We start from the raw sequence: 21915 nt of genomic DNA, 5'->3' as shown, positions 1-21915 counted from the left end.
CTTTAGCATGTACTAAAATGTTTCTAATGCCACAAGATATTAATCATCTATTGTCAAGTTTCATAGTATATGGCATTTGTGAACACAGGCATTGTTCTTCTTGTCAGCTGTACTCTTTGTTCTCAGTCCCAGAAATTAAATTCTGTTGCACCTGAGGAGCCCACCAAGCTACCAACTTGAATGATCCAGGATTTAAATTACAATCCAAAAATAAACAGATTGTGTAAAGTCTCTAAAGTGAAACAAACAGACTGCTTCCAACAGGCTGATCCCCTCCATGGCCATGTTTGTTTTAAAACAAAGTAAATATGCATTTAAACTAACCAACAAACTTCTTCACATATCTCCTTTATTTAAATAGTTACTTTCATGTGTACAATTAATTCTCCAACAGCTCTTTTTTTGAAAAGTATTACAATAAATAACTCAACTATATACTGTACTGCATATAAAATATTATATGAATATCACCATTAACTTTTGCAGAAAATAAAGTAGGTGGGACTGCCCTGTTTATCAACCCACACTCCATCAGAACACCACTTGAATGGCTGAGGTTCAGTTTCATATATACCTGAGTTACATGCACAATCAAAATGTCTCCCCGTCACAGCAGAATACATTGAGAAGAGTCGTAATCCGTTGAAAACAGTGCAGAAATAACATCCGCTTGAGTGACTTGCTATACACAACGACAGTCGCTGGAAATGCCTTCAGCACTTACTTGTGGTATGTTGTTTCTATTGTGGAAAGATGGCCTTTCATTGCACTCCATTCTGTGAATATATTTCAGTGACCCTTAATATATATACACACACACACATACAAGTATATAAATATATGCAATGGCTACAGAAATGGACGTATTTTATATTGTTAGAATATCATATCTTATGGCGTAGGATTTTGCTTCTCTTACCATCAAATATTGAGTCTTTGGTCTTGATGTCCACTATCATGACACACAGCTCAAGTGTAACATCTCTGCCATGAGGTGTACAGGTGTCCGTGTCCCACCAGAGGGATGCTTCTCTGCACAGACACAAGCCCAGGGGGAAAAGGAGTTGGCAGCAGACTGAATCAAATACAACGTAAGCCACACTAGAGGGGCTTCAAAAATGTAACAGTCAAAGGGCAGTCCTCAACCCAATCAAAAAAGGGAGAGTCAGCGATGCACCAGTCGTCTCCCATCTAACCTGAAGGACAGAGAAAGTGGGCAACAACAAATAGGTAGAAATTTTTTAAGAGTGCAGGTATACAAAGTTGGAGGAGGCCTGTCCTAAAAGGCCAAACACATAAATTAGTGCTAAGAAATCCTGAATCAGAGCAGGGTGGTAGGATATTTAGAGAGTCATCATTTCTGCTTGAGTATTAAAGAGATCTGTTAAATTTAGCATTCACCTTGACTTGTCAGGATTCCATATCGTAATGTGTGACCTATAACCACTGATCTGTGAACGAACAACAGTAGTGTCATTTAACGCAGCCATTTGTCACATAGGCCAACTCCCCATTTTTTAAACCTCCTGATTTACTTCTAAAATCTGAATTCTACAAGTTTACTACTGCAGTGTATCATGAACTTACTAGTGTTTAGACTATGGGACCTGGATTCTTAGCTTTGAATAAAAAAATCACGTCATGTATATGACATAAGATTATTATTTTTATGATGGGCATTTTTAACACACAATTCAAATTTTGGCACACTATTGGTAACCATCAACAAGGTCAACTACCAAAATAAATAGTCTTCCATTCTTGGTTCCCCTTCATTGATTTAAATTCAACTTTAAACATGTTTATCATGTTTACTATTTCATGTGGAGCACAAACTGTTAACATCATGTTCATTTTGACCATCTTTAGCCTATCTGTAGTTTATTTCATTTTTTTGCCATTTTAAAGTTCAGTAGGTAGTAAATGTCTACAGCGTGAGATGTAAGATGAACTACTGACTAAAGAACTGAACTTCAAGCTTAGGCTTCACCCCACAGGACTATTTTCAGTGGGTTTTTTTTTTTTAAACAGCGACTTTGATGGATCAAATAACAGGCATCTATAAAAACACGAATCTGGAACAGAGGCAATTAGGCATTAATTTATACAGCAATAAAAGACAGCAAAACCACAAAAACATGGTACTAAACACATTTATGTGTAAGAAACCGTTAACATAATGCACAAAATGTCTATAATATAAACAAAATTAAGTAAACGACGAAGCAGACACACGAGCAATGCTCCAGACGAAATAGTGACCGGGCTTACATTTTGATGTTGTCCTTATAAGAATACTCCACCCGAACATGTTGCTTACCCCATATACTTTGAAGTGGTGGCTGAGAAAATTTTAAATCTCAGTTTTACTTGGGGAAAGTACATAAGGGATTCTCATAGATGGGATGGACAGTGGCAAACATTTTGAAAAACATCCACGAAGACCACTTGAAGACCGAGAGTCTTTACATTTTTTCTTTTTACATAGTCCCTGATAATACAGGAAGTAACTAACATTTTAGCAAAAATGCATTTGTTTTGCATGTTTTAAGTTAGCAAATGTGTAAAGGATAAGTGAATTACGCAATATGAGTGTTTCTTTTTTTTCTTTTTTACATGGATGCTTTTCACAAACTTTGCCACTGACCAATGTTAGTCACTTATCCATCCAGTTTATGAGAACCTCTCTTACATACTTTCAACAAGAAAATGTAAGAATTTTTTTTGTCATCCACCACGACAAAGTACAAGGGGTAAGTAACATCTCCCTATTATATAAAAAAATCTTGGGATGAGACAAGACTTTTTTTTCAGAGAGAAGAGACGAGACATTTTCAGAGAGATAATTTCAAGTCCCGCAAGACGAGACTTTGTGCCAAGAGACGAATTGAAAACCGAACAGGTCCAAATGGGGGCGAAAATAAATGACAAACACTAGAAGAAGAAAAGACAAAGAGTAGAAGACAAAGTAGAACGTCGTAAAGAGGTTCAAAAACGTTTGTCACGATACACCTGCAGAGCAAGCTAGAGATTATGAAAGTACAGAAATTTGTAAGTCTCAAAAAACTGATAGTAAAGATGGAATTATTGCTAACAAACGGAAATTATTACTTGGTGAAATAATGGAACAGCGAGAAGAGAATATATGGACATAGGTGATATGACAGAAGTATGTAGATATCGGTCAGCTTTCAAAGTTAAGTTGGAGACTTGCAGATCGTCTAATTCATGTTGCCATCAGGAAAAAGTCGTGTTTCTTACAAATAAAGAGTTGTATCTGTGAGAAATAAAAGATTTGTTATTTGGTGAAAGTGAAATCCACAAACTCTACAGGCAAAATATCCAAATCTACAATAATCTGTTCGCATTTGCATCATACAGTGCTCAAAACGTAGATTTACACAATTCAGGACCATACGCCATGAGAATCTGTTTTCCCGCAACAATTGAACCAACTACAAGTTTAATTTCAAAGAAACCGCAATTTGGTCAGTTTTATATTTATGGTCACGGAGAAGCGATGCAACATAGAATCGAAAGAGTTAAACGATCGGACGTATTAGAAATTCTACAGCCAATAATGGATACAAATCTATACGTCCAGAAGTATCACACTTTACACAAAATTTATCTGAAAAACATGGACAAAGAAGTTTTCTTGGATTTCTTTACGAATCTGAAAGATTAAACTCGCATATATAATAAACCAACATGTGAAGAATTGTCAGCGATAATAGTTTCGAAAGACGGAGATATCAAAGACAGAGTTGATATTCGTTTTTATCCAAAAGCACAGCACGATTCATCGCAAGTGGCAGATCTGGGAAATTAGTAGCACGTAGGGCCCGCATGGGGGTTGGCGAGTGAAGAGAGCAGGGGGCAGAGCCCCCTAGTATTAAAAAATGTAATTTTCAGGTGGAGTATTCCTAAACTGATGCTATATTAGAACATGTTAACCTCTAACTGTTCTTCTAGTTTCCTTATTCTGCCTTGCTGGTTTCAGGAGAATATGCTGGCATTAAACTTCTGTGGTTTGCTCAATGGCTCCATCTGTACCAGAGCCCTCTGATTTGCAAACAAAGGCACCATTTTATATATGAAGGCAGTGGTACCTGCCACTTGGAAAAAAAACACCAATTTCATTTTACTAAGAATCTGCAAAAATGGCTATTCTTTATCAGCCTTTTCAAACAGACCCACTCCTGGCCTACCCGGGGAGTACCAGCTTACACCAGTTTTATACCACCAGTGATACATGAGCCTCCAACATAAGGTTGCAAGAGCACCCCCTAAAAGCTTGTGAGTGTAGCGCTGAAAATAAACAAGAACGCAGAGCAATAAGAAGTTCCATAGGATCAACAAGGCAGCACACATAAGAAAGACAATCCTTAAAGCTGTGCTAGCAGGTAGATGACAAGCAAGGTAGGGTTTAAAGACAGCCATCTCTTCTGCCATTACTAGAGAAGCAAAAGTCAGTAGGAAAGTATCTTCAGAAATGTCATACCCACGCCATACAAAACCAGATGTGAGACAGGCGGCTTTGTTCTGTGCCTCATGCAGCAGGAGCGCCACTCCTCCTTCTAACCCTTCATAGTTTTGTATTGGCTCAAAGCAGCTCCCCGTGGCGTTCTCCACCAAAGCAAACCCCAACAACGCTGCCTTCCAGAAGATGGTAGCAATCACAAGCCGAAACATATGACGCAGGCAGATGCCTAAGCTGCGAGAGGAAGAATAGGAAACAAGGAGAAGGTAGCCACCTGTTAACAGGCAGGTCCATCCCCATCCTGATCGGAGAAAATACCTATATTGGCAGATAAGGGAAAGGAAAGATAACAATAATTAATGAAAACACACGATAAACAGTAAACACAATGTGTGGACAAACAGCAGGCAGTTAAAATACACTTAAGCAACAATAAAGTGTGGGGACTTACAAATATAAGAAGTTCCTCTTGTTTGCAAAGACTGTACTGTGGCTAACATGGTAAGTCAGGCCAGGGCCCATCAGAACAAGTAAAGCCATCCACAGGTGATAGTGGCGTCGAAAGTACGTGTTACCAAGACAACATGCCGCCAGTTCGCTCAGCAGGGCCACGGGCTGCTCCACACCCATCCTGGCTAATTTTACAATAGGCAACAGCGGCTTATCTGCAAAAAGTGAAGAACTAAGAAAGTTCTGGCTGTGTTTCAAGGTTGGAATGTCCCGTTTCTTTGACATTGGAAATTATTGCTCCATTAACAAATGGACACTAGCACCACTCCTACACGGCAGCTGAAAGAACACTCAGTTATTTCATGATCTTGATCCAGAGTTCTTCTAGTAACTCCAAGCACCAGTGGACAGGAATGCAAGGACTCTCCAAGGGTGATAAATCCACAGGATCTTCTGTCTTAAGAAAAATATTTGGCATGGGAGAGAAAGAATACGTATTTATGAACTGCAGTAATTGGCAATAGCAGCAAATACTGTCGGACACAGCCTTATGTGAAAATCGGGTTCTCTTTTGCCCTTCACACACTCAGCTCTGCACTGTGAATCCAGGGGAAAAATAGTTACGAACACACCCCCCACTTTGCAGCTGTCACACAATCCAAGCTGTCCATCCTTTACGAGTCCTGGCAGTCCGCCTCCACAAGGAAATACGATCCTGTCAGTATAATAGCAGCTACTTTCTTGCATGATGTCTAATTTTGTCAGAGTAACAAAAGCTACTATCTGGCAGACTTCAATTCTCTGAAAGTAAAAACATGTCGCTTTCTTGTTACTCTACACCTCAAACAAGAGCAAACAACCTGTGACAGGTAACCACCTGCTAGGTTATTTGACCCAATACAGATAAGAAAAACACTGCAGTCCTCACAGATCTAAAAATCAGCTTTTAGTTTTACGTCTGAAAAACTAGATTTAAAGTAAAAGACTTTAGCTCGCACCAGCTGCTAGGCCACAGTGGTTGTGTCAGCTGTTGAAGACAGCTGACAGAATGAGAGTCTCGTAGCCGACTAAAACAAAAAAGAATGAATATGTTTTAAAAGACAAAGGTAGCCAATATTTACTACAATGATTATATAATAAGAGTCAAAGGACAAAGATTGTAATGTGAATTGAAGCATGGTAGCTGGTTCATCTTTGTGGTTCCATAAATCATATGTTCTCAACCGTAAGGAGTAGTCAATGCAAGAAACAGAAAATAAATATTTAAACACTGTACCTAGGTACAGCCCTCCCGAGTCTTTATACACAAGAGTCATTCAGTTTTCCTTAGTGACACATTTAATTCTCATTTAGTGATGACATTCTCACACCAGATGATGAATCCAATCATTAAGATACCTCTACCTATCATTATAAACTAAGTTTTCAGGGTGATACACGTAGATCTCTAGACAAAGTAACGAAAAGAGGCTGTAGAGTAATTAATTTGTTGTCTATTTTGTCTCGACAACAACAGAGCAGTCTATTACATATCTGCATTTCATTAGACCCGTTTATTTTAAATCTGCAATGTCCATATCTGTTTGATGCAGACCGGTATAGCAAACTTTCTTGATATGCACAGGCTGACGAGATCAAAGTATATTCCAATCACCAAATTCTTCTGTATGCTGATTTGGCAGAGTTCTGTTCTGCCCAGGCCAGTTGTTAACCCACCGTGGCACTGAAAAACTCTTCAAATTGAAATACAAGTTTAAAAAAAAGTCCTAGCAATAAAATATATCTTACGTGGCAATTAAGTGCCTGAATAGCTTCAAAATTCAGATCTGCAAAAATAAAAAAAACAAATCTGAATTATGCAGTAAAATTAATCCGGTAACTTCTGATGTTATCTTAAGAGTAAGCAAAGTGCTGAGAAGGGGTCCTGTGCTTTAGAAAAGGCAGCAAACTTGCTGTTTTCTTCTGCATTTTCATCCAGTTTCATCATTTTTAAAGACTGTCCCCTTCATTTTCATTTTTAGTTTCAGGAATCTGTGCTTGAACACTGACAAAATCATCATCAAAGAACTGAGTCTGTCTGTATTCCCAGAGACGAATTGCTCCATCCCACTAGAAACAAAACACATAAAAAGTGATAAGATTTCAGGTTAAAGCAGTAAACTCCACCAATTAGACAAAATACACAATAAAACTTGTACAAACCGAGCTGCTGACTAGGTTCTCCTGAAATGGGTGCCAGCTCACATCCCGCACACAGGCATCGTGGTTTGACAGCTTTGTGACTATTTGTCCTGTCAATACGTCATACACTAGAAAGAAAAAAAAAAAAACTACTGAAGTACCTTGCAGAAATTAGACAATACCTCCGGCAACAGGACAAGCACTCACCTACAACCTTTCCGGTAGAGCACCCTGTATAGATATACTTCTGTCCTGTAGTGAATGCTGGAGAGAATCGACACCGAATAAGTGTGTGTAGTACACCATGACCACGGTACGTCATTATCGAGGTGTCTCCTTGGAGCTTGTGTTTTTTCAAGGCTGTAGAGAAAAAATGCTAAATATTAATCCCATTCTACTAAAGCATATATGTTTTTTTCCAGTTTCTGTTTTAAACTATTTGTTCAATGCATTTACACTGCTCTTAACCACTTTACAAAAGATAAAAAAGTAGTCATACCAATATACTGTATATGTAGATATAAGCAAGAAGAAAATATGAAGCTGGTTTTAAATTAAAAATCATTGAGGTAGCAAAAGAAATTGGTACCTGCGCTGCTGCAACAAAATTCGATGTGTCTGAGAAACTGATGCGAGATTGGAGGAGGCAAGGAGATAAAAAAAAATGTAAGTGTCGCATTTTTGAACGGGTGTATAAGTTAGGGTCTGATTTTATGATCGATTTTTCGGGTTTCAAGAGCCGACTTATATGTGAGTATATACGCTATATATATTTTAGAGATTTTCAGGAATTTGTTTCGATTGTGGCGTGAAAGGATTCTATAACTTGTATTCTCATAATATAATTGATTGTAAGGGCCAAAGTTAATCTGAGATTTGGGCCTAAGTTAGGCCTTATATCAGCCTAAGTATTCAAATACTTGAGCCAGCTTATCTCTTCAATTGGCTTGAGTTCACAGTGGGCCAATAACTTTTATCCCCAGCTAAAGACAGAATACCAAACAAATAAAACAATATTAACCTTCAGAATCTTTACTATGTGTAGCTCATAATAATATTAGACTTAAAACATGTAATAATCATAAATAGTTTGGAAAATAACTTTTCAAAATGTTGAGATTGGGAATTCATTAAATGCAAAATGTTCTATGGAAATTAACTTTCTATTTTGGCTGAATGTAAAATAAACTAAAATATCAGGTTTTTTTTAAAATAATACAGTGCATGAAGTATTTTCTTTTACATAAGAAGACTGATGTAGTTTATGTTACAGTAACCTGATATCATATCCATCAATCAGTCAGTATTGATCTTATTTATAGCCTACCATTAAAATTCACTTTACAGAGCAAGCAAGGTTACACTACAGTATCAAATATAATAAATATACAGTATAATAAAAACACAACACATAATGAAACATCCAACGGTGATAGATACCAGGATGTTCTTGAAAGTATAGCTGATTGTCTATAAGCTGCATGTGTAAAAAAAAACTACTGAACAAATCAAACACATCCACAGTACATGCAAAAGAAGATTAATTAAGAACAGTGCTAATGAGAAGGAGAAGAATTGGTACTTAACTTTAGATGGTGCTAAAATTAGTTAGGTTCAAGTAAAAAGCCTGGAAACTACTCAAGTTAAAGTGAAAAAAAGTCTGAAAAACACCTCAAATACGTTATACCTTTTTTGGAATGTGCAAGGCCAGAACCCAACATGACAGGACACCTGTTAGTTGCAGGACATGAGTGAATGGTAAATAGGAGTATATATATATATATATATATATCCACTATTCTCAAAATGGCTGCTGACACCTGATAGATGGCGTTATATGCATGAACTGCATTCAGATATCTTTGTGCTAACTGTGGCTGACCCTATTAAGACAGATAGACTGACTCATGGGGGAAAAACATCTTGCACGACCTTTCTATGATTATTTTATACTGTACCAATGGCACATGCATACAGTGGATCTGCAACATTAATGTTAAAATCCAAATAACTTTTATTTTACAATAATATGCAGTGCCCTTCAATAGCAAATGCAATCTCAATGCACTTTACAATCACAGAAACCCTTTACAATTGTATATGTACTTTCACTTTTTATTTAAATTTATTCCCCCCCACCCCACACACACTTGACCACATGACTTTCTTGGGATCAAGCTGTAGGTCAGAATTAGCAACTGAACCAACATCCCTGTGGATTAGAACAGAAAAAGAAAGTTGGGCTGAAAAATGACGTGTCTAGTTAATCAGAGTAAGACTGAGATAAAGATCAGATCATTCTTTAGGAACATTTCAAGCAGGAATCAAAAACTACCAAAGAGGCCTTTTACCTTTTTTTCAGAACAGCCATACAGTATATAGACCTAATAATAATCATAAATAATACTCTTGGAGCAAAGAAATAAATCTAATTGCCTCCTTTCACATATGCATAATAATGTTTATGTATTCAGGTTTAACCTGGATTTAATCAGCATATTCATAATATTTAATCATCACAGCAAGCCAGCTGTAGATGTGGGGATGGGGGGACCAAATCCTTACAGTTTAAAAATGTACCCCCTTCAGGCACAGAGTCATAACTAGTCCTTGTTTTAACCTGCTTACAGCAATGTTTTTCTAATCTGGTCAGATGTTAAAAGTTTATTAAGTGGCCCAATGAAAAATGCTCAAGTATCTCCGCTGTGGTGATCAGGAAAAGTGATTACGGTTATGTTGCCTAGTGGTAGGTTCAACCAATTACTTACGGTAATAATAAACTACAAGGTGGGACCATCGTTGGCAGTTTGAAGCAAATTAAGGGAAAAAACAATCAACATATGCAGGAAACAAAAAACATCTGAAGTGTTACAAGCAAGGCTTTGTTATCTAGACCTTTTTTTATTTTGACTACTTCATACACATTTTTCTTATGATGATTAAAAAGACCTGCTGGCTACAGCTGCTATCTTTAAACCTAGGTCCACGCCATAAAAGGGAAACTCATGTGAAGGACAATACTGCATTTCAGAACCCACATTACGATATTACTAAACAACAGTAGAAGACTTTTCCTTAGCACATTATCTATGGAAAAAAAGTTAACAGACAAGCAGATTGAAAAACGTTCACCAACCTCTTTTAGGCACCTGCTGCCATCGGTAGTCCCAGTTTTGCTGAGTAACTGCCTTCCGTGATGCTGCTAATCCTTCTTTTGGTGAAAACTTTCGAATATCCCATAATTTAATTGTCTGGTCTTTGGAATTTGAAATTAAAAACCGAGCATCACCCTAAATGCAGAAAACAAAGGCAACATTTTTTGATAAGATAAAAATTAATGTCAATACAGAACCTGGATAATTAAGAACAATTGAAACCATAAAACATCATTGGGGTATGAAGTAAAATTCTGAAAATAAGTTGTACTAATTACCTTACTATCAATAAATGTGATTCCATCTCTATGGCCTGCCAAATGACCGACAGGCTGTGGATTATCTTCACGTAAAGTCCGTCTGTCCCAGACTTTGCAGAGAGCATCATCACCACCTGAGAAGAGGATCTGTGAGGAAACGTCTGCAAAGGCCACAGCATTGACATCATCCTCATGTGAATCAATCTACAGCAAAACAAACTTGCATCTCTAAGAATATCGAAAACATAAGAACTGTAGAAAAAGGAATAAGTACAGCGAAAGTTTACATTTCTAGTAAAATATTAAGCCTTTGGCTAAAAAGAATTTCTAATAAGTTTTGCTTTTAAACTTATTCCACATTGGTGAATATTGCACAGGGCAGCTTTCATTAAACATTTTTGGGAGGCATCACTTAAGAAAGGCAACCAACAGCATTACAGGCATGATATTATTTGGTAATTTCTGTGGTGAAAATATGAAAATTTAAAGTTTTAATGGGTAGAAAGGAAGTGGTGGGACACTGTTTCTAAGGACAGCTTTTTATAAAGAAAAAGGCAACATTTAGTTTACAGAAGAGCCTGCAAGACAATATAATAAAGACAAGATCTTATGTTAGCAGAGTCGCTTTTTTGTTTTGCTCACTGTGGACTCATCTGTGCTAAGTTTGAATCACCTGATTAAATGTTGAAAGCTAAAATAAACAGATGGGTAATCTGTTATAAATTCTGACATCAATAACAGTAATCTAAAAATCACCTTGTGTCTAAAATAACCAGAGATTATTAGAAAGAGAAGTACAATTGAAAAATAATTGAATACTTTCAAAAATATATTACTCAGTATCATACAAACATAACTGAACCCCGCTAAATGTAAAATTACCCTTAATGTTTTCCAGATTTTACTTAAAAGTTGTAAGCAAATGATGTAATGTATTGTGGCTTCCATGTCAACCACTGACAGTGACATACCACAAAGGGTCTGGTATGAATTAGGCTCCAGGATTGACGTGCGCTGTGTGACATGAGGGGCACAAATTGAGCATCTGTAATACAGATTTTAAAAATTCCTTTACAAATTGGTTTAGACTACATGTTTAATTGATACTTCGATGCTAAAATACATTTCTGAAAGTGTTCCAGTTCTTTTTGAATCTGTATTAATTATTTAAGGTTAATGCACTTTGTTCATGAAAGAATTATAGACCCACTGGGGATTGTTTATCTGTAGGATTTAGAAAGGACTTTTTCAGTATTACTGCGTTATTTGGGTCTTTATAGGTTTCAGTTTTTATTATAATAATAAACTGATTTGCATTTGCGAGATTATTTAAAGCTTTATAAACCATAAGCAGAATTTTAAAGTCAATTCTGAATGACACAGGTAACCAGTGTAGTGACATCAAAACTGGAGAAATGTGTTCGGATTTTCTTTTCCTGGTAAGGATTCTAGCAGCTGCATTCTGCACTAACTGCAAACGATTGATGTCTTTTTTGGGTAGTCCTGAGAGGAGTGCATTACAGTAATCTAGCCGACTAAAGACAAACGCATGAACTAATTTCTCTGCATCTTTCGATGATATAAGAGGTCTAACTTTTGCTATGTTCCTTAGGTGAAAAAATGCTGTCCTAGTGATTTTATTAATATGCGATTTAAAATTCAGATTACAATCAACGGTTACCCCTAAGCTTTTTACCTCCGATTTGACTTTTAATCCTAATGCATCCAGTTTATTTCTAATAGCCTCATTGTATCCATTATTGCCAATCACTAAGATTTCGGTTTTTTCTTTATTTAATTTGAGAAAGTTACTATTAAAGTTACTATTAAAGAAAACTGCATGATTGTCTAGATCATTCCCATGGTGATTCCCATGGTGATCCTTTTGAACTTTTCAAAATTTTATTTGTAATGAACTTGCAGATATTAAACTAAGCGAAAACAGATTTTACCATATTTAGCCATATAAAGATAAGAACATAAGACATTTGACAAATGACAGGTCACCATTCAGTTCATAAAGCTTATTTGGCTAGCTAAAATCTATGTTGTCCCAATATCTCATTTGGATACTTTTAAAAAGATGTAAACGGTTCTGCTAAAACTACATCACTTGGTAAATTGTTCCATACTCAATTCAAAGGAATTAAGTAACAAAAAATAAAATTAGAATCATGCATAACAAATATCATTTAATAAGTCTTTAGTATTCTAACCTTAAGTGTCCTCTTGTTTTGTTCTCTATCAAAAACATACAAGCAGCCATCATTGGCCCTAAAGAGGGGAGAAAGGTGACTGTAGATAGGAAAAATAGAATACATTTTTGTAAACAGCATATCTTAATTTTGAAAACTTACCCCCCAAGTATTTCACGACCATCTGAAGATGCAGCTAGAGAGAAAACACAGAATCTGCGTTCTTCTGGACTGTAAAGAGGAGTAAAAATAAAGAAAGAAATAATTAGACTGTTGACATACTGCACAGTATGGGCATCGCCATGAAACATGTTAAGCATGTTTGAAAAATCCCACACTTCTTATAATTATAATTTTGCTTTTCCGAATATGACCAATTGAGTATTACTCTTTTTATTTTATTTGTGAATATAAGGCATCAAAAGTGATACAATTCTGTTCTCTGTGTTTCATTCAGAACAGTATTATGGTGCCTTATGTTCTTTTTCCCAGTGTTTTTAATGCTTACTTGGGCACTTGGTAAACATAACTGAGTATAGCTTTTTACAGGTTGTGTTTTTATATAATTGTGATATGAGCTGCCCCTCTAGTAGGGGTGGGAAATGACTGGGATCCATAATAAGGCGACATCTAAATACCTGGATCACAGTAAGTATTTCTTTTTTATGATGTGTTACAATTCAATTTTAATATACTTTCAATGGATCCCTTTATAATTTTACTAAAGTTTTTTTTTTTTAAATTGGTGAAATGAATTGAAGTATCTCAGCAGTCTACACAGTAAGACTGAGGATACTCAGTGCATAACACTCACATTGTAACACTGTCTAAATTTAGTTCTGGTACAGTCATAGAGACAGATGACCTTATATTTGTAGTGGGACTGTCAACCAGTAACTTCTGAACACTGCAGCCAAATGCAATTAACAACTTCCTTTGAAATAGATTACTTTCTGATTGTTTTGGTCAAATCAGTTTGCAAATTCTAAATGGAGTATAAACCAGCCTCCATATGCTACTGTAAGTTGTACAGGACAGACAATCTTAGTTTGTAGTATGCCAGAACTCTTGATTTCAATGTGGCAATACTTGAAAATTGCACGTTTTCATATAAAGTTTTCTTCACTGCAGCATTGTAAAGCCCAAATCATATCAAAAAACTTTACTTAAACAAGAACACAACATATAGTACAGAAATCTCTGCATAAGTGGTAATATTTGCAATATGCCATCTATTGAAATCTAGAAGGCTTTTTTGGTTATGCAAGTATAAATAAAATACATTGCTTCTACATTCCCACAGATAAAGTAAAGCAAATAATTGCACTGCAGCACAGTGATTTGTACCTATGTATAACACATAACCAAAAATGTTAATATCGGTCCTCATTTATCTGATTTCTAGTGACTACTATCAGTAACAAGCCAGAAACCAGATCAACTCTAATCTTAATCAAGACCAACAAGTACAGAAACAAAATGAAAACAGAGAATACCAAGTATCTGTAAAAAGGCTGCTGCTTGCACCAATAGTACTGAGAAAATGTCTGTATTTGAAATTTGTCACTTTAACCATTCTGGGAGTGGCTCTGTGGGCTAAGACCACCGGTAAAGAATCAGATATCAAAAATATTACCATATTTGTGATTAGCAGCCTTAAAATAACATAACATTCTATACGCCTCTATTACTAATCCCCATTTTTGAAAGCTTTGTGAAAAAGGTATAAATTTGTCCCCTTGCATCTCATTAGGGGGTGAAGCCCTGGAGTCAGATAATGTGTCATGTACAACTTCAAGGGCACTTATCATAAGGATTTAATTCCCTGCACAAAACAGATCCAAAAATGTCCTAAAAATAAAGGACATTTTGGTCTATAGCACTAAAAATTGGGGGGAAACTCCTAAAAGCTCAATGATCTCCATAACTAGACACCAAGATGAGCTCAACGGTATGTCACGTGTCGAGGTTTTCTCGGATGAGTTGGGAGGCCAAAAAAAAAAAGTGATTTCAAAGCATTCATAAATAATTCATATGAACACAATAATTCACCCTGGAAACACTGGGGTGTTATGTGGTGGTAAACCCTGTATGTGTGCTAGGTGACAAGGAACAACAGGCAGGAGCACCAAGTAGCGGCAACCTGGGAGGAAATGTGACATTTTTTTCACGACATGAGAAAGCAGGCTGCACACAAGACATCATGAGCAGCTGACGCTTTTCCCTGGGAACAGGATGCTATGGGAAGTTGACAGGAGGTAGGGTAAGGCACATGGCTGATGGGAGATAGCAAATGTTCTGAAGCAGTAAGAAACTGGGGCATGTTTATTTTCTAAAGACAAAAACCTGAAGATATCTGCTTGGGAATGTCCAGCTCAGTAAGTAACAGCACACAGTCCAAGAGTAGACACGCTCGGACAGTGTTGCCTCTTTAAAGCAAAGTACTAAGGAGGCTGTCTAACTGCCCTTTAAATCTAGCAAAAGACTCAGGGGTACAAGGATACCAGGAAGATCTAGGGGGAGTTCAAAACTAGCCTGTCAGTTTAACTAAAGCAGGTTGCCACTAACCATGAATGTTATTCCATTTTCACAATCAAAAAAAGTGTTTTTCCTTAGTATGTGTGTAATACATTTGACACATTTCTACTCATAGTTATCTTGAAATAAAAAAATGCAATATATTGCACCATCATACTACAAACCTTAATATATTAAAATTGAACAGATAAAAACACTTAAAAAACGCATTATCACATGATGTCCCAAATATTTTAATATTACCTTGCAGTGTCCCTGTGAATTCCCACAATCAGTGTAGAAGATCTCCATCAAGTGTCATGTTACTCTGCACATTGTTATGCAACATCTTGCATTTGCACGCTACATCTTGGAATTCTCTATTTTTATTTTTGATTGGATAACTTCCACTGCCACCAACAAGAATTTTGTTCAGTGAAAGTCATGTTTTCTTGTTCAAAAAGTAGAACAGATTAGAGTGAAGGTTCATCGAGGTATGGTGTTACTCTCTCTGTCAACAGGACAACCAGCCACCAGAAAGTGTCACATGATCACTCTTCTGTACCCAACACACTACAGAAGATCCCATGCTTCAAGCATAGGCAAACATTTTCCTCAAGCACACACACGAACACTACAAGTCTAGACAAAGAATCACACATGGTCCCACTACTGCATACAAACCACTTATACAGTCATATGAAAAAGTTTGGGAACCCCTCTCAGCCTGCATAATAATTTACTTTCAACAAAAAAGATAACAGTGGTATGTCTTTCATTTCCTAGGAACATCTGAGTACTGCGGTGTTTTCTGAACAAAGATTTTTAGTGAAGCAGTATTTAGTTGTATGAAATTAAATCAAATGTGAAAAACTGGCTATGCACAAATGTGGGTCCCCTTGTAATTTTGCCGATTTGAAAGCCTGTCACTGCTCAATGCTGATTACTTGTAACACCAAATTGGTAGATTAGCTCGTTAAGCCTTGAACTTCATAGACAGGTGTGTCCAATCATGAGATATAAAAGGTATTTAAGGTGGTCAATTGCAAGTTGTGCTTCCCTTTGACTCTCTTCTGAAGAGTAACAGCATGGGATCCTTAAAGCAACTCTCAAAAGATCTGAAAACAAAGATTGTTCAGTATTATGGTTTAGGGGAAGGCTACAAAAAGCTATCTCAGATGTTTAAACTGTCAGTTTCAACTCTAAGGAATGAAATCAGGAAATGGAAGGCCTTTGGCACAGTTGCTGTTAAACACAGCAGGTCTGGCAGGCCAAGAAAAATACAGGAGCAGCATATGCGCAGGATTGTGAGAATGGTTACAGACAACCCACAGATCACCTCCAAAGACCTGCAAGAACATCTTGCTACTGATGGTGTATCTGTACATCGTTCTGCAATTCAGCGCAATTTGCACAAAGAACATCTGTATGGCAGGGTGATGAGAAAGAAGCCCTTTCTGCACTCACGCTTCAGAGTCGCTTGTTGTATGCAAATGCTCATTTAGACAAGCCAGATTCATTTTGGAACAAAGTGCTTTGGACTGATGAGACAAAAATTGAGTTTTTTGGTCAGAACAAAAAACGCTTTGCATGGCAGAAGAACACCACTGCATTCCAAGAAAAACACCTCTACCTACTGTCAAATTTGGTGGAGGTTCCATCATGCCATGGGGCTGTGTGCCTAGTTCAGGGACTGGTGCCCTTGTTAAAGTCGAGGGTCGGATGAATTCAACCCAATATCAACAAATTCTTCAGGATAATGTTTAAGTATCAGTCACAAAGTTGAAGTTACGCAGGGGTTGGATATTCCAACAAGACAATGACCCAAAACACAGTTCTAAATCTACAAAGGCATTCATGCAGAGGGAGAAGTACCCTAAGTTCTTGTCTATAAGCCGGACTCATGTATTAGCCGGAGACCAAAAATCATACGAATTTTTAAAATAAAATCGTATCATAGATAAGCCGGACTCATGGATAAGCCGAACGTACTATAACCTATAACTAATAGAAGGGAGGGAGGTCAGTGGTCTCACTCGCGCCCATTTAATTTCTTTAAGGGGGGAGAGAGTGTGAGATATTGCCGTCTCTCTCACTCCCCGCATGGCACGGTTGGAGCGGCCGGAGCGCGTTCTTTCTGCTCTGGGCGTCGCCGAGTCAACACGAGCGCGTAGCGGTCATTTAAATTGTGATTTTATATGTAAGCATATTTAAATATATATCGCGGATTTCTGCGGACAATGGGTCTTTTAATTTCTGGTACATGCTTCCTCAGTTGGTTTGCCCAGTTGATTTCATACAAGGGACGCTATTGGCAGATGGCTGAGAAGCTACCCGGCTTACTGTTCTCTCTCTCTTGCGCTGACTATCTGTGATCCTGACGTAGGGGGATTGAGCATGGGGGCTGTTTGCACACCTAGACGATACGGACGCTCGTCTAAAAATGCTGAAAGATTATCTTCACGTTGCTATCTTTTGTAAAGCTGATTCCTGAAAAGACATGCTGCACAGTGCTTCGCATACTTAAAAGCTCGAAGGGCACGTATTGATTTTTGACTGAAAAACAAACTCTCCCTCTCTCTCTCTTTGTCTGCTCCTGACGGAGGGGGTGTGAGCTGCCGCCTTCAACAGCTTTGTGCCGCGGTGCTTCGCATACTTAAAAGCCAAACAGACATATTGATTTGTTTGCTTCACTCCTTTGAAGAGGAAGATATGTTTGCATTCTTTTAATTGTGAGACGGAACTGTCATCTCTGTCTTGTCATGGAGCACAATTTAAACTTTTGAAAAAGAGACAAATGTTTGTTTGCAGTGTTTGAATAACGTTCCTGTCTCTCTACAACCTCCTGTGTTTCTGCGCAAATCTGTGACCCAAGCATGACAATATAAAAATAACCATATAAACATATGGTTTCTACTTTGCGGATATTCTTATTTCGCGGGTGGCTCTGGAACGCAACCCCCGCGATGGATGTATAAGCCGGACTTATGTATAAGCCGATATTCTATTTTTTCATTTTCACAACTTTTTTCCTTAGATAAGCCGCGGCTTATTGACAAGAACTTAGGGTACAATGTGCTGGAACTGCCATCACAGTCCCCTGACTTGAATATCATCGAAAATCTATGGGATGATTTGAAGCAGGCTGTCCATGCTCGGCAGCCATCAAATATAACTGAACTGGAGAGATTTTGTATGGAAGAATGGTCAAAAATACCTCCATCCAGAATCCAGAGACTTGTCAAAGGCTATAGGAGGTGTCTAGAGTCTATTTGTAAAAGGAGGCTCAATTAAGTATTGATGTAATATCTCTGTTGGGGTGCCCAAATTTATTACCTGTCTAATTTTGTTATGATGCATATTGCATATTTTCTGTTAATCCAATAAACTTAATGTCAAAATACTACTGTTTCCATAAGGCATGTCATATATTAAAAGGAAGTTGATACTTTGAAAGCTCAGCCAATGATAAACAAAAATCCAAAGAATTAAGAGGGGTTCCCAAACTTTTTCATATGACTAATTACAATATGATGACTGAGGACATTCTGTTACTCCACTGGTAAAACTCAGTCTGTAGAGTTCTCCAGCTCACTAATTTTTGGCAAACTAAATTATGAAGCTCTTAGAGGTTTCATATATGTGACATATATCCAACAATTTTGTTCCCCTTTAGCACTGATTGAAATTTGGCATCCAAGGGACTTGAAAGAAAACAGAAAAAAAGAGACACCCCCCCCCCCCCCCCCCCAAAAGCACAAATATGAAATACAGCAATACCTTGGTGGTTAACAAACCCTCTATGAATGAAGCTACTTATAATGATGTCAATTTAAAACACACTATAGCGCAGGTACAAACTCTAATACCAGTCTGCTTGAGTGCTGTGGTACACATTGTGCAAATTCCTTACACAAAAAAGTCATTTTCAGTCACAGATATTGAGTGTACCGCAGATTACAAAGTTATTACATATGACTGCTTAGTTATTTCATAGGTGTTATAGCTATAGTAATATTTTACTGAAGTAATAAAAATACAGTTTGCCCAGTATACCATGAAAACATATAGCAATTATCTTTAGAAACTAAAATGTAGATTATAGTGTGGGTAGAAACTGGAGAAAAGAAATGCCATGTTAATGGTGCACTGAACGAGTCATGAAATATTAGGACCTCAGCAGCGGCATTTGAAGGGTGGCCAAAGAGTAAACGGCAAGAGCCCCACAACACCCACCCAAAACTCACAACCCTACTCCCATCCAAAAGGGTATTACAACATACAGTATATCGATATGATATTTCTTGTAACAAACTAAAATGCTTAAAAATATCTACTTTGTTAAGTGAGGTATCGCTGTATAATGTAGCTGTATTCACAATGTTTGGTGAAGAAATAAAAATAGAATGAGGAGCACCCAAGTTTTTTTTTTTTGGATGTTTAGGTAAAAATATTGAGAAATAATATTTTCTAGATATTTTGCTTGTTCACTATAAGTATCACAACCTACTGAAAGTATAAAAAACATTAAAAAAACACCATTACTATGGTCTCTTTTTTCATCAAATATATCAGATTGAAATGTATGCATAACCACTGCAGTTTTAATCCATATAGAATATCCATCCATCATCCAACCCGCTATATCCTAACTACAGGGTCACGGGGGTCTGCTGGAGCCAATCCCAGCCAACACAGGGTGCAAGGCAGGAAACAAACCCCGGGCAGGGCGCCAGCCCACCGCAGGGCCCATATAGAATATATTCAAACAAACATATCTTAAATATGAAGTATTTTCACAACCAAACTGGTTGAAATAACAATCCTAATACAGAATGTACTATTCTTGCACACCTCTGTTATTCACCTTTTATAAAAAAAACTCCATACGCACTTCAATGTGTAGCCTTTTAAAGCTAGAATTAACAAGCTCAAAAAAAAAAAAAAAACAAACAAGCAGAACACAAATAATTATATGTAAGAAGTGAAACACTATTGAAGAAGCAAACGGATTATTTTAACATTCTATGAAAAAGAATATTTACTTTAAATCCAGGGCAGTGTGACTCTCACTGTCTCCATCTATGCTGCAGATGTGGACTGTTGAGAAGAAAAGCACAAAATTACTATTCTCTCCTTCTTCTTAAATTCAAAAATTGAAAGCCTCTTTATACAAAACTAATCCTTACTATAGTCAGACCAGCTGGAATAGAGTAGATTTGCCCCATCAGGTGTGAATGCCACATCAAGCACACTCCATCCAACATCTCTTGCCTTTATTGTCTTCAGCAAACGAAAACGACCATGGCGTGTATCATAAAGCCTCACATTCTGATCTAAGGAAAAAAGTAAACTATAAACTCAAGATCAGCTCATACTCCAAACAGAAGAGTATATCTTTCTTTACAATACTTACCCTGACAAGCAGACATGAACATGGACCCATTCTCTGAGTACACACCACAGAATGCCTTCTGTTGTAAATTCTCACGGTGTGCCATATAATTGGGGAGAAAACTAACAAAAAATTACAAAATTAATTAAATATTCTAGACCTGTCTACCTATGAGAAGTTTTAGAAACAACTAACTGTGCCATCTTGAAATGTGCTTCATTGTTAACAAGAATTTATTTTTCAGAGGCCCAAATACAAACCATTTTGGAGTTGTCCAGCATTGTTGGTATGGCAAATTGCTATACTGTAACCTGATTCTAATCGCAGTCGCTGCAGGAACAGCTTAAAGGATGAACTGATTAAACAGAAAACTCACTGTGATCGGATGTGAGAACGCTCCCCATGAGAGAAACTGGTGCTGTGACATCGACCCTGCTCCCTCTGCATAGACAGATATACAGGGGGTTAGAAAGTCCCACTATGCAGATAAAAACTTAGGTAAAGGAATAATAACTTTCGATACGGTCTAACAGTATGCAGACACTTATTGAGTCATTGAAAAAATCTGAAATCATTTTCAGCTTCTTCAGCCCGTTTATAGATTTGCTATACTAAAGAAGGGATACCCAACTCTGGGACCCACCATTCACATGAAAGTTCACAAGAGGAAATCATACCTGCAACTTGTTTATTGAGACTGCTTTTTTGCTACTGTACCATTAGTAACCATGTTGTGGATTCTAAAGAGTGTATTCTTGCACTTATAAGTAAATGAACTGTATTCTCTTGATTTCTTCTTTACCACATGTGCCCCAGAGCTACATTTGTAATATATTTCTCAAAAACCTTAAAATTATTTAGCCCAACTTTAAAATTAAACTGAATTATTTCAGCCCAAAATATTTAACTGTTTCTGATTTCCTTTGTTAAATTACATTGAATATACCTATATGAAATAAAATACAAGTGCAATCAAAATTATTTTATTAAACACTGATAAACCAGCATTTGCACCTAGCTTTGTTTATTACTTAACTGATTCTTTGCAAGTTAAATTTAGTGAACATCAGAAGTGCCCCTAAATGCTGATCTTTGGGTGCTTGTTGTAAACACCACTTACATATGACTGCTTCGACAGTCTACGATCTCTAACCATATGCTCTTGCTATGGTCTTTAATTGTTTAGTCCCCTGCCATTAATAAAGTATCTATCTATCTATCTATTCCTTGTTCTACGTGGAGTACTACATTTCTTACCCAAAAAAAATTATTGTGAGTG

General features: G+C 37.0%; 2 protein-coding genes across 2 annotated transcripts in view; both read right to left on the bottom strand.

The window, feature by feature from the left end:
• Positions 1-313: 313 nt before the first annotated feature.
• Positions 314-6114, bottom strand: LOC114645831 (fat storage-inducing transmembrane protein 1). The gene is made up of 3 exons (XM_051922404.1): positions 4935-6114; positions 920-4801; positions 314-776 (listed from the first exon to the last, which is right to left on the bottom strand). Exons 1-2 carry the CDS (start codon positions 5216-5218, stop codon positions 4168-4170), a joined length of 918 nt encoding a protein of 305 aa, XP_051778364.1. The 5' UTR covers positions 5219-6114; the 3' UTR covers positions 314-776; positions 920-4167.
• Positions 6115-6253: 139 nt separating this feature from the next.
• dcaf11 (ddb1 and cul4 associated factor 11) overlaps positions 6254-21915 on the bottom strand; it is a 35980-nt gene continuing 20318 nt past the window's right edge. Inside the window, exons 5-15 of the mRNA XM_028793692.2 lie at positions 21013-21077; positions 20658-20758; positions 20431-20577; positions 20287-20341; positions 12887-12955; positions 12746-12803; positions 10548-10733; positions 10251-10404; positions 7322-7474; positions 7136-7242; positions 6254-7042 (exon numbers count right to left, since the gene is read on the bottom strand). Coding sequence (XP_028649525.1) covers positions 6923-7042; positions 7136-7242; positions 7322-7474; positions 10251-10404; positions 10548-10733; positions 12746-12803; positions 12887-12955; positions 20287-20341; positions 20431-20577; positions 20658-20758; positions 21013-21077 — 1215 coding nt within the window. The 3' untranslated portion in view covers positions 6254-6922. The remainder of the gene's footprint in view (positions 7043-7135; positions 7243-7321; positions 7475-10250; positions 10405-10547; positions 10734-12745; positions 12804-12886; positions 12956-20286; positions 20342-20430; positions 20578-20657; positions 20759-21012; positions 21078-21915) is intronic.

The sequence above is a fragment of the Erpetoichthys calabaricus genome, chromosome 2 (genome assembly GCF_900747795.2).
Source record: "Erpetoichthys calabaricus chromosome 2, fErpCal1.3, whole genome shotgun sequence".
Classification (NCBI taxonomy): domain Eukaryota; kingdom Metazoa; phylum Chordata; class Cladistia; order Polypteriformes; family Polypteridae; genus Erpetoichthys; species Erpetoichthys calabaricus.
The sequence above is the reverse complement of the archived record's forward strand: the minus strand, read 5'-3'. Positions and strand labels throughout refer to the sequence as shown.

Bases quoted from the DNA above. Each gene is read 5' to 3' on its own strand.
- LOC114645831 (XM_051922404.1), bottom strand. From the start codon at position 5,218: ATGTCAAAGAAACGGGACATTCCAACCTTGAAACACAGCCAGAACTTT. The intron at 4,802-4,934 runs GTAAGTCCCCAC...CTGCCAATATAG, and splicing joins AAGAGGAACTTCTTATATTT to GTATTTTCTCCGATCAGGAT.